Below are 13,197 nucleotides of genomic sequence, written 5' to 3' on the forward strand. Positions count from 1 at the left end.
TTACACTCAACCCTTAAAGCATTTAGTTTTAGTATAGCCACAGGTAATTCCGATGAGTGAGTTTTGTTTGGTTGAAGCCGACGATTCTTGAAACCTAACAGCCGACCAATAGAATCGTTAGGTATAAAATTTATAACCTGATCACATTTAATTTTACTTCTTAGTTCATTATTATTTGCTTTTATACTGATGCTAAGTCTCGGCAATGACTTTTGTATGTATTTCTCAATATCTCTAATTTCATAACTACCGGTTGGTATTTTAATTACTTTTTCTTTAACAGGAACGATTCTTTTGGGAATCTCTTTTACGGGTTGCACATCAATCTTCGGAACCAATGAAACATTATCATTTCTTGTCACTATAGTCGCATCTCGTTTTTTCCTCTTGCCACCAGGTTTATCGATATTTTCAACGTTGTTATCCTCAATTTCATTTATATCTTCTTGTTCTTCATTGTCCAGAGGATAAGTTACATAGAACTTATTAGAGCCAATGTCTATATTGGGTATCGAATTAAATGTCAACAATTCTACAAGACCCAAGACATAATTTTTTTCCTCTAACAACTCGATTGGTGGGAAATAATTCGCCTCTAATACGGAGGACGATCCTGTCAGCGTTAACGTGAAAGACTCAGCCATGACTAATGTCCTGAGTAACTAGTCATGTCAATTTAAAGTTGTCCGGAAAGAAATTTTAGACACACATGCCCACATATAATTGTGTCAAAGTCTTGATATCTTTTATGATTATATTTCACGCTACCAACATCGAGATATTTTATAAGGTCTTCCGGTCGTTGTAAATCACCAAAACTATCGAAATAAATTACATTGTCACGACTTTTTTTGTACGCAACCCAATGAGTACCAGGTTCAAATCTGTCGTCAAGATTGACAATAGCTGATTCGAATTCTTTAGGTCCAGTTTTTGGCAAATCGTTTCTCATGAAAACACCGCGGAAATTGGGTATCCTCAAAGCCTTAGCGTATTTCATCAAGTCTATGTTTGTAAGTGCTCGATGTGGTAGCTCTACTTGTTTTTTGACTTACATCCTCTACCAACCGGTGGATATGGCCACAAATATAGCCCCATACCACGTCTGTACGGCTTTCAGTATAAGCCTTTACCTACAGCTATCTCTTCCATTTTTGAATTATGTCTTTTGCTCTCCTCTAACTGTCTTTTGGCTGAACTAGCATCGTTGACAGCCTTCGCAACCGCCGCAGCACCACCAGCGAGAGCACCGGTTGCTGAAAGACCTGCAAATAGGGGTATCAAGAATGGAAGTACACCACCGATTTTAGATGGAACTGGTAGAACACGTGGCTGTCGAACATTTTTCTTCCCACCAGATTTTTTTACCTCTTGTCGAGCCCCTTTGAGTGCTGATTTAATTGGATCACCACCTGCTTGCATGGCTTGCTTAGCAGCCATTACAATTTTTCTCAACGCCACCTTGGGTCGTCTGCTGGTACTTTTCTTCTTACTACTCTTTCTCCTTTTCTTACCCACCGTTCATTTCTTCTTACGACTCATTCCCTTCTTCTTCTTACCACCCATGCTCTTTTTCTTCTTCATTCCCATTCCGGAGCGTTTTTTTACCTTCATGATTTTGTTTACACTCCAAGCAGCAGCTTTTTCTCCAATAGAAGCGTCTTTCACTTGAAAACGTTCCCACGCTTTGTCAGCTAATATTTTATCAGCCTCGTGACGTGCTGCCAAATTTTCCCGATTTTTCGAGTAAGCAATGTCGTGATTCTTACACGCTGCATCCAAAGGATTGATGCCAGGATCACCACGAGCTAGTCTCTTTTCTAACTTTGTTTCTGGGCCACAATACTGATAGCCAGGTATATGAAGTTCAAAAGGTAGCTTGTTAATGATACTGTTGACAATACCTTTCCCACTTATACGTCCGCACTCCATTACAGTGACAAAATGACTGATAATAAATAATTATAAATGATCATACTTATAGTCATAGAAAAGAGTTGTCACTCTAACAGTGAACATGGAGTTTAAAAAACACGATGCTAAATTACCTGTAATAAACTTCGATCAAATAGTTCAAGGTACAGGAGTAAAAAGGATCAAAAGACATGGTGCTCTACTACCAAACAGTGTGCGGGCAGTGTTTTGTTGCCCATCAAATTGTGGTAAAACAAATGCCTTATTATCACTTATTATACATCCCAATGGTTTGAGATTTAACAACATTTACATATACTCAAAATCTCTCAGCCGAAATACAAGTTCTTAGAGGCATTGCTTAAGCCCATAGAGGGTGTAGGATTTTTTCCATTCAATGAGCATGAGGACGTGATTAAACCTGAGGATGCAAAACCCAATTCACTGATGATATTTGATGATGTCGCTTGTGAAAAACAGGATCACATTAGAGCTTACTTTTGTACGGGTCGACACAAAGATGTAGACAGTTTTTATTTGTGTCGAACATATACACGGATTCCTAAGCATTTAATACGTGATAATGTAAATTTTTTAGTTCTGTTCCGTCAAGATGAAATGAATTTAAAACATGTATATGACGATCATGTAAATACTGACATGTCATACAATTCATTCAAAGAACTATGCTCTGCATGTTGAAATGATAGTAAATATGGTTTTGTGGTAATTGATAAAGATAGTGAGCTCAACAATGGACAATACAGAAAAGGATTTGACTGCTTTATTAGTATAAATTAGAGTGTAACTATTAATATGAATCATATATCTAGTGAACTCTAATACATCAACATGAAGCCTGAAGAGATTTCAAAACAAAAAGATGTGTTGCGTCAGATATCTGAAGCAAGTGACGCAATCAAACGAAAGCATTAAATGCTGAAGTTAGGAAAAGATAGCGCTGAAAAAGCTATGGGTGAAATGTTCAAACCCATAGTTACACCGTTGCAGAATCTAGTTAAATCGTCGAAACAAATAATTAAACAAGAAGTCAAGAATGAAATTAAAGAAGAAGAGGTTACACAAAAGGACAATTCAACACTCAACAACAAAACAGATTTTGATGATACAAGTCATTATGATAGTTTTATTTCTGATGAAGATTGGAGTAGTAGAACTCTTAATGAGAGCCAAATAAATCCTTCTGCTTCAAGTACTCCCGCTGAACCGAGCAGTTTAGTAAAATCCTATTCAGCCAAAGTGTATAGAAAAAGTAAAGAAATAGATTTAAGATATGGCGTCCGTCGGCGGTACAATGATTTTTACATTGGTGATTCAGAAATAAATTTTGAAGAAAATACATTTTATGTTAAAGATCAGAAATACCCAATAACTCCTGGTTTATTGGAATTGTTATCCAAAAAATCACCCCATGATGCAAGTGTTACACAAGATGATAAAGAAAAATACCTTGACATCATTAAAAATACAAACGCTTATAGAAAAAATTACTAATCAGATGGTAGTATTTATGAAGACTCAACAATAAAGTTTAATAATTATATTGCTGATTTTCTTACAAAAAATACAAAAGCACCTAAGGGAAAAGGATTGCCTAAATATAAGATTGTAAAAAAGAAGAAAACACATATGGATTACGTTTATTGGGATGATCCAAACGAACTGGTTGATCGTCTACGTTTACTCATGGCATCTCAAGCTGCCGGTAATCCAAGTCATACAAATGAAATTATATCGATAATCGAAGAGTTACGGGAGGCTGGAATTATATATTAACGGTATTTTTGAACTGTGTTAGCCAGTCTTTTACTGTTCATAAAAGTGTAAAGAGCAAAAAAATGAGCATCGACATATTTGGACGCTCGTTAACGACAGCTGCAGTTATTAGTGGACCACCTGGACCACCTGGAGTTGGTTTTAAGTTAACTCCTGGTGGAGATTATGATTTGGAGAGTCAAAAATTGTGTCGTGTTGGTGATCCTTCAGATGATAATGATGCAGCAACATTGAAATTTACGCGTGATATAGTCCATAAAAAATTGACTTTAATGTATGATAGTATGAAAGATGATCTGTCCGAGATCATTTAACTTTTGCATGTTGAAGTAGTAACACTAGAATCTAAAGTCGTCTCATTAGAAAAAGAGGTTCAAGAACTAAAATTAAAATTGAAAAAAACAAGAAAAGAATCACTTAGTGACAATACCCGGCGAATAAAGAAATTGGAAGCTAAAATTTTTAACGATGGAGGACAAGAAGTCAGTAATAGCTTATGAGCTCCATAAACAAGCTCGTAGAAATTACCTGCGAAGACATGTTGATACCCGGGGGCTCGATGAAACCTGGCAGGCGGATTTAGTTGAAATGATCCCATACGCTAAATCAAATAAAGGAAATAAATACATGCTGACGGTGATAGATATATTTTCCAAGTACGCTTGGGCTGTACAAATAAAAAATAAAAGTGCTAGTGATGTTACGAATGCAATGAAATCTATATTCCAACAAGGACGTGTTCCGAAAAATCTTCATGTAGATCAAGGCAAAGAATTTTACAATAAAGAGTTCAAAAATCTTATGAAACAGTTTAAAATTAATATGTACTCTACGTTCAGTAACCTGAAAGCATCCATATGTGAGCGTTTTAACCGAACACTTAAAACTAATATGTGGCGTCAATTCTCTGCTCGTGGTAATTATAAATGGATCAACATGCTAGAAGAATTGTTAAATACTTATAATAATACTAAACATCGGACAATTAAAATGAAACCTGTTGATGTAACAGTTGCTAATGAAAAAGAACTGCTTAAAAATATATACAAACCTCTTCAAATGCAGCAGCGAGTACGAAAATCTAAGTTTAAAGTTGGAGATAAAGTTCGAATTAGCAAACACAAACATGTGTTTGAGAAAGGTTACACTGCTAACTGGACAACAGAGATTTTCACTATAAAATCTGTACAAAATACGGTACCTACGACCTACAGACTTGTAGACTATCAGGATCAGCCTATAGAAGGTGGATTCTACGATGAAGAACTCAGCAAAGTTAAATATCCGGATGTTTACCTAGTAGAAAAAGTTATAAAAACACGTGGAAATAAATTACATGTAAAGTGGCTCGGCTTTGATAACTCTCACAATAGCTGGATAAATAAATCTGATCTGTAAAAAAATGTATTATATTTTTGAAATAAAACAAAATAATTTTTTAATCATGTATATAAGTTTTATTTTTTTACTAGCCTAAAATTTATAAATATTTTTTACATTTTTCGTCTTTTATTTGGTCTCGGAATAGTCACAATATCATTTCTTGATACTTTGTAACCCCATGGCACGGTATCTGTACTGTTTAACAGAAGCTGACGCTTGTCATCTTCCCAACTTAAAGCTATCTTATTCTGAACTATTGTACTAACACAATGTTTGTTACTTTTAATTACATATTGTGTCTTACTTAAATTTACATGATCTTCTAAACATCGTTTGAAATCTTCAAAAGTGATAGTTCGCAAAGTCGGACGTTTAATACCTTTGGCTCGCTTTTTTACCTGATCTTCATTATAAATTTTAAAAGCATACAACTTTGCTCTAAGTCCAGTAAATTCAGTCATAATTTTGCCATTATTCTCATCCTTCATCAGACCTAATACTTTCTTATTAACAAGTGGTATGTTGTAAACATTATCAGGTGGATAATCAGAGGTGTCAAACTTGGCGAGATCACGTTTGATGATCTTATAGATGTCTGGTACAATGGAATGGTAAATAAGACTATCAGTATCAGTGTACATTAGTTTAGATTCGTCATTTGAAAAATTATGTTTTACATAATTATAATGAAAGTCATATATATAAGTTTTCGATAGATCTAATATACAAAAACCAACATAGATGGGTTTGTCAAAGCGTACTTTTGTCGCCTTTAATTCAATTATTATCATATTCTCATCAAAAATAGTAAGACTATGAAAATTAGGCTTACAAATATAGTCAGCAGCGCCATATCTACCGGCCCATCTTGTTACTATATGAATCTCTTTGTATTTTCTGACATTTTCCATAGTCTTACCAAAGACAGCATTATTCATAAGTTTATAAAAGTCCTTTTCAAACTCATTTTTAGCAGCCTTTCTACAATCTGTATTTTTATCTATATATGACTTGAGCCAGAGTGACTGTTCAAATTTTAAAACTGTGCATTTTTGTTAATTTTAATCCTAAATCTATACATTGTCCTAAATTCTTATAATGTATAACATAATTTTTTTATCATATAAAGTTGTCGATAATTTAGTATACTTGCTACCCGGTGGTGAAAAATGTTCAGGACATAGTGGTAAATCTTTATGTAGATCATGCAATTCCTGAGGATAATGTAGATCAACTTCTAATACATAGCCAACGCTATCGATGTCGTTTAAAAATTGATCTACGTTATCTACGTTATCTACGTTATCAAATGAACCTTTTGGTAGCGGCATACTCATAGCAGCACCATACAAATTATTCACATCATAATACATTAAATAGGATTCAGCTTTATTAGGATTAATGCTGGATCCCATGTAACGATTATTGGCCACTGCATACCTATTTGTACACTGAGATACACCACCTCTGATACCTTTTTCAACAAATAGCATCATTTCAGAATCGGTAAATAACTCGAGTTCAACATTTGTATATTTCAACATCGCATCGAAAGCAAGTCCCGGCGCTGTATAGTAATGTAAAGGATCTAAGCTATAGGTAGCCATACAATTATGTCTGAAATTTTGAAATATGTCAGCTAAAAGTAGTACATCTGTTTTTAAATATAAATCTGAATATTCCCCCAATGTTTTAATATCAAATTTATTCCACACTAATTGAGCAAGAGCATAATCATTATCAGATACACCTTCGTTCGATAATTTAGAATAAAATGAGTCCTGATCAGGCAGCTGTTTGTCATTAAGTTTGTCAATATCAGTTACGTACTCGTATGGGATTACACCCTTTCGAGTAACTAATTTAAATTTTTCAGGATCACTGTAATGTTGTTGAGTAATCTGTTTATCACAATCATTCAGATTAGATGCTAATTTGTCAAGACTAGAAGCCATAAATCTGAATGAATCTATAAAACGTAAGCAAACTGATGTATTTTCAACATACTTTGTAAAAGATATATAACGTTCTTTATTAATTGGTAATAATGTAATTTTACCCTCGAAAACAGTTGATAAAGATTTTATTATAAAATGAGAATCGTAACCAGATAAACTATGAAATACTATTGGTATAGTGTGAGATTTTCTATAATTTATATTACAAGATAAGTGAGCTGGACCGCGATAGTTACCAGTAAAATGACAGTGATCGTAGCATTTATCTGTAGCAGAAGTTATAGACCTTTCACAAATATGACAAACAGTTGCTTGCTCATGAATCTCTTTTTGTTGTCTCGACAGAGGTTTCATAGCAACAGGATTTTTTAAGTATGATTCGACTTCTAATGCTAAACATTCTAATTTTTTTACAAACCACTCGATGCAGGTTTGTGATCGATTCAGTTCAAATTTAGATAAATTGTTATTATAACTACAAAAACGATAAAATGCGATACTATGTGGTATATGTTTGTCAGAATTATCTTTTTCTTGAGGTTCAAGTGTACATTCTAGGTCTGCATAGACAACAAATGGTACGATATCTTCATACTGGTAATTTTTAAACTTTAAAATTTTATTTTCTTCAGTCGGAAACGTCATGTGAACTTTATTTAATGCGAAGCAGTCTTTTTTATGATCTTCAAACGATTTTTCCAGTTTGAAATTATTTAAGCATCGATCACAAAAAAATAATTTGCTTTTCGAAGCTGATATCTGACTTTTAACTAATCGTGAAAGATCTTTAATTAGAGCAAAATGATATATAGGCTCATAATTTTTATACTCATTATTTGTCATATTTAAATTAACATTAGCTTGTAACATTAAAAGATGGACTGTTTTTCTATTGAGTTTACAATATTTACTTAAATATAATGGAATTATAATACTTTTTTCAGATTTTTTCTTTGTAAAATGAGATTCAATACCATATACATTTATTGTTAAATCATTTAATCTTTCAAACTGTGGGATTTGCTCAAGTGTCATAGGAAATTTAATATCTGTATATTCTAGGACAGCACTATAATGAGGATACGCCGATGTTCTCTCAGGATGTCCAGTGTTAGGAAGATGAATCGCAGCAACGACGCTCCATAGAAAACAGTACTCATCGAAATTTTCTATGTTGAGAACAGCTCGTTTCATCTGGATATCTCGAGGAAGCCTCACAAACGTTGAAGTCCCTCCTTGCAGAGGTGTGTATTTTGACATTGTTACCACCAGATTGGTAATCTCCGTCAAACTCCACCCTGAATCTTTTTGATTAAATTCTTCCACCTTGTTTAACATTTTTTCGTATACAAAGTCTGTATACCATTCACTTAAAGATGTTGCAGGTAAAATCGCCCGACTTTTGGTATTGAATGATTTGACTTCTTCTTCGACTGATGTATTTTTCCTGAATTTGCAAAATAGTTCAACGTTTACTTTAACACCTGCAACGTTTTCCAGCATTTCTTGGATTTTATCCAGGACAATGTCTCTAGAAACATTCAAAAAATCTCTCAAGTCAGTGTGAGATCGGTTGATTATCGATCCTGTCTTAATGTTGTTGGAAAAAGCGTTCTCGAGATCTTGCCATTTAATAGATTGATTATTTACACTTAAATCACCACCTGCTACTTGTCCACTAAGTTGCAGAAACTGATTACTGTACCAACAAAGAACTGCTATGTTTGCTTGCACACTTCGTCGAACTTGAACGGTGGTATTAGGATCTGTCAAAATTGTATTAAAATAGTCTATTGTATCGTTACAAACATTGTAACACCTCTGACATTGCTCTTTATCCACCACCTCTGATTGTAAATCATTATATGATTGTGTCAGACAAATTAAATTGTTATAGTTAATTTCGTAATGAATAATATGTTCATATAGATTTTTCAGAAAGAAATCTTGTAACATAAACTTTATTCCAAGTTAAAGTGAGACACCCATATCTAACACTGCATGTTGGGTTTGTTTATTAATTTTTGATACTCGACTGTGGTTTCATTGACAGACTATTTCTTGCTCTCATTAGACAATATTCACAGCTCGTGAAAGAGACGATGATAATTAAAGTTAGACGTTTTAAAAAAATTTATTGTTTTAATCGATTTTAAAATTATTTCGGGAATTTACTGTGGGTGTTTTAAAGTGTTTATGTGCAATTTTTGAAATTATTTCTGAAGTATTCGGTGAATGTTGTAAAGTGTTTGTGGACTATTTTTTTAATATTGTAAGTTGGAGCTTCTTTTGTAACTAAGAAAAAAATAATTAAGGTAAGTTAGAAGTAATTCTTGTATTATAAGGTGAAAGATATTTTTATGTAAAAAAAATGTAATTTGTAGATGGGGAACACATTTAGTTATGATATAATCATACCCCTCCAGTGGATTAGGTTTCCAAGGTTGATAGACGGAGTAATGGATTTAATAGTAGATTCTTTGGAAAGGGCTGTTCGTCGAGGGAATAATTTAGACGGAACATTTTTTCCGATTTGAAGGACTGATAGCTGAATTAAACATTCAGCACAATGATCTTTGTTGGTGGTTCCGTATCCCTTATATCGATGCTCATAAAACCGATCCACGGTTCTACTATAATACCACTCGCGATCCATTCTTTGGAATCTGGCGCGGAGCGCTTAGTAAATTCAAAAACCCCGGTCCTTCAGGTATTATTCTTTTATACTTTATCGTTGTTATATAATACTTTTTCGTTATTGCTTTTTTTAATTTCATTACAGGGAATCATCTAGACGATTATTGCATTCGTTATACCGTGTTACTCCCGAAACACTGGGTCCAGAGTTTTTCAATTGAAGAGGTGAGACATTTTATCGAGCCTCAGTTGTGGAATCGAGTGTCGGCAAATGAGCCGATCGAAGATTCGATTGTTACATTCTTCGATGAGGAGGCCTGCTTACAAATCAACAACGAAAAGGTTACGTGGCACTTCAAGCTCACGAGCGGATCCCAGGATGTGCGGGATTACGTCATCGGTTAGGGTTTTATTCCGCCGATTTTTTATACTTTGGGTGCAGCAGCATCTGAGTGGGAACACCAATTATTTCACAATCGTGTTGTTTATGCTGTTACGGAGGAAGACCTCCATTGCTCTGAGGATGCAGAGACTGTTATTCTCACAGATCCGGAGGATACAGATAATGTTGACGATGCTGATACTGTAATCCTCTCAGATCCAGAGGAGTCGTAGCCCATTTATTTTTTTATCGTTATAAAGTATTATTTTTTTATTGTAATAATTATGATTGTATTTACTATTTATATTATTGACGACAATTAGTTTTATATGATGTTAAATTAAGTATAGGACTTTCGTCTTTTAACGTTTATATTTTTAAGAGTAGTGTATAAATAAATTTTCCAAATGTATATGAGTGGGTTTGAAACAAAATTTTCTTTAAGTTAATACCCGAGAAAAATTCCTTCAACATGTGGTGTGTTCGACCTGTACATATTAAAGTGAGACGCTCTAAAGTAAGACCCAAGGTTCTCTCTCTCTCACTTGAATGTGCATCATAGGCTTGTTTTGGTTTCAACACTTGTTGACAATACAATGAATGCCTTCTTTTTCAAAGCTGCTAGATTTTAAGTTCAATCATAAGCGTTTCGACTGATCGAGAGTTAGCTACGATACGGTTCCTTTTTCTCAGTGTGCTTTTCAAAGTTATTAAAAATAATTTTGCGTTTTTTTTTTAATAATTCTCACTTTGAAGTAAGTATATGATTTTTTATATATATTAGTGGGTGAATGTAAGTTTATTATTATTTCTTTTTTCAAGGTTGAATAAAAACCTGTCATCGTCATCCTGATATTGACAACTGTAAGTATCCGTTTTTTTTTTTTTTCATTGTAGAAACAATTATAAATTTTTTGTGATAATGTATGTGTCAATTTTTTATAGGTTTTACAATCATCATTATTATCATTATCATCATCAGCATATAGAGGATGTAAGTATTAACAATATTATAAGTAAATGTAAAAAATTGCTAATTTTTTTATTTATGTTTCAGTTTTTTAAAAATGATAAACGGAATATCATACGGTTACATAATTCCAAACGAATGGGCCACTCAGGTGATTGGGCTTATTTGGCGGTTACTTTTACCAACCCTCAGGGAAATCGTCGTGTCAGGTCAGCAGCTAAATGGGGCGACAATCGTTGTCGGTGGTGTATCCACAACCCTGAGATTATATGGGTGTCTTCTTAGGAAGGCAGGGGAAGAAACCACGTCCCCTCTTGACCAATTGTGGTATGTCGACCAATACATGGAATTGGTACTATGGGGGGCCCATTCCAAGCCCCACTTCGACAAAGAGTCTCTTTATTTCCTGAGACGGTAGGAGTGCATGGGCCCATTTGAGGTCGGACTCGGAGTGGCTGTTGGTTTGGCACCCACATGCAAAGGATCTCTGATCCTAAGGGTTATAACATCCGCCAATATTGAGCTTGCTCAATGTTTCGCTTTAATAATATTATGGTGGAAGATAGGGGATTTGCGCAGCGCGAGTATGCCCAAAAGGGCGAGGAATCGGCCTCCCGTCAAACGGAGGTGGACCTAACCGTCCCGTTACATTAATTAATTAATCCTGAGATTATGGAACGCTCGTCTATGTTGGTGGTTTTCTAAACCTGGAGACCTCATAGCATCACCGCATCACTACACCTTCAGCCCAAATTTATTAGTGGAGCAGTTTCCGGAATTTGAAAGGATATATGAAATCCAACTTCCTTCACTGTCATTAACGGACGCTTTAAATGGTAAGGTTTTTAATATTTTTTGTTATTTCAATATATTTTTTGTTATTTCAATGTATTCTATAATGGATTTTTCTTTTTTAAGATATTGCATTGCTGAATCTCACGTACAGCGTACTGATGCCATAAATTTGGGTCGATCAGGGTTTGACAGATGAAATCCTGGATGCACTCTATGCTGAAATCCAACGTGACCTAGAAGATCCTGATAGTGTCATTTTTACACTCAGTGGGGTTACCGTTCAGCTCAATATCTGTCAAGAGGCAATGTGCTGGTGGTTTCGGGATGTTGATGATCCCGACAGGGTATATTTTGAGAGCCCGAACCTTCAGACTCAAGAACCTGTCGCAAGTAATGGACCCTTGCGCATATATTGGCCTGACGACGACGACGACGACGACGACGATGGTAACGATGGTGACGACGATGACGACTATGAAGAAAGCATCGATGATGGGATTGAGGACCCATCGGATATCGATGGCTGAGTGTGTGTGTTTTTTTCAATCTAAATTTCATTTTTTTTTTTTTTTTGATAAGTTTTTATATGTTTTCCGAAAATTAATTTTTTTAATTTAATGACTAAGATTTCATTATTTTTTAATTTTTTATGATTATTAATTTTTGTAAATGTTTTAATATATGACAAAAAAAAATTCAGTTTTTCTTTTTTAATTTAAAAAATACATTATAGTCCTAATAATTATCCTAACTATTACCCTAATTATAAGAATTATTATCGAAATTCTTAGAAAAAATAGTTTTATAAAATTTCTACTTTTTGATTTATGTTAACTAAAGTTTTAAATATTAACAAATAGTCAATTTTTGTTGTTTGAAAAGTGCATTCTTCAATCTTAAATTTAGGTTGCGGTATTATGGTAATTATTTTTTGTATTATTATTTCTTCAAAAATTATTATTATTGTGTGTTTTAAAACTATTCTCATTAATAATAATATAATGTATGGACATTCTGCGCATGTTTTAGCGTCCGCTATCTTTTGTTGAGGGGCTCACCTCTACTTTTTCTTATGAATTTTTTCTGGCACTCGAAAACTGTCTGATGTGAGGGGGTCTTCGATCATACTAATTTTTTTATGTAGAAAAAGAATTTCTTCCTTACCCTAAGATGTTGAATGTTTTACAGGTGGTAACTTGGTTTTTCTGTTAATATATTGAATTTTCTCTTGAGTGTATGGTGGTAAGGTTAACTCGAGATAAAGAAATTTTTTTTTCGACAGTGATTCAAATAATGTACATTTTGTTTTTATGTTTATTATTATTATGGTTACAATAGTTATAAAAAATATATATGATAAA

General features: G+C 33.9%; 2 protein-coding genes across 2 annotated transcripts in view; both read right to left on the reverse strand.

Moving 5' to 3' along the window:
* The window catches only part of LOC103579904 (uncharacterized), a 442,473-nt gene that overhangs the window by 350,191 nt on the left and 79,085 nt on the right, over positions 1 to 13,197 (reverse strand). The window lies entirely within an intron of this gene.
* Positions 6,180 to 8,880, reverse strand: LOC128667355 (uncharacterized). Its single transcript, XM_053737023.1, has 3 exons — positions 8,862 to 8,880; positions 8,027 to 8,818; positions 6,180 to 7,837 (listed from the first exon to the last, which is right to left on the reverse strand). The coding sequence occupies exons 1-3, from the start codon at positions 8,878 to 8,880 to the stop codon at positions 6,180 to 6,182; spliced, it is 2,469 nt and encodes an 822-aa protein (XP_053592998.1).

This window comes from Microplitis demolitor, chromosome 2, assembly GCF_026212275.2.
Source record: "Microplitis demolitor isolate Queensland-Clemson2020A chromosome 2, iyMicDemo2.1a, whole genome shotgun sequence".
Taxonomy (NCBI): domain Eukaryota; kingdom Metazoa; phylum Arthropoda; class Insecta; order Hymenoptera; family Braconidae; genus Microplitis; species Microplitis demolitor.

Bases quoted from the DNA above. Each gene is read 5' to 3' on its own strand.
- LOC128667355 (XM_053737023.1), bottom strand. The intron at 7,838-8,026 runs GTATTGAATCTC...CTCTAATTAAAG, and splicing joins TTTAACAATAAATGTATATG to ATCTTTCACGATTAGTTAAA.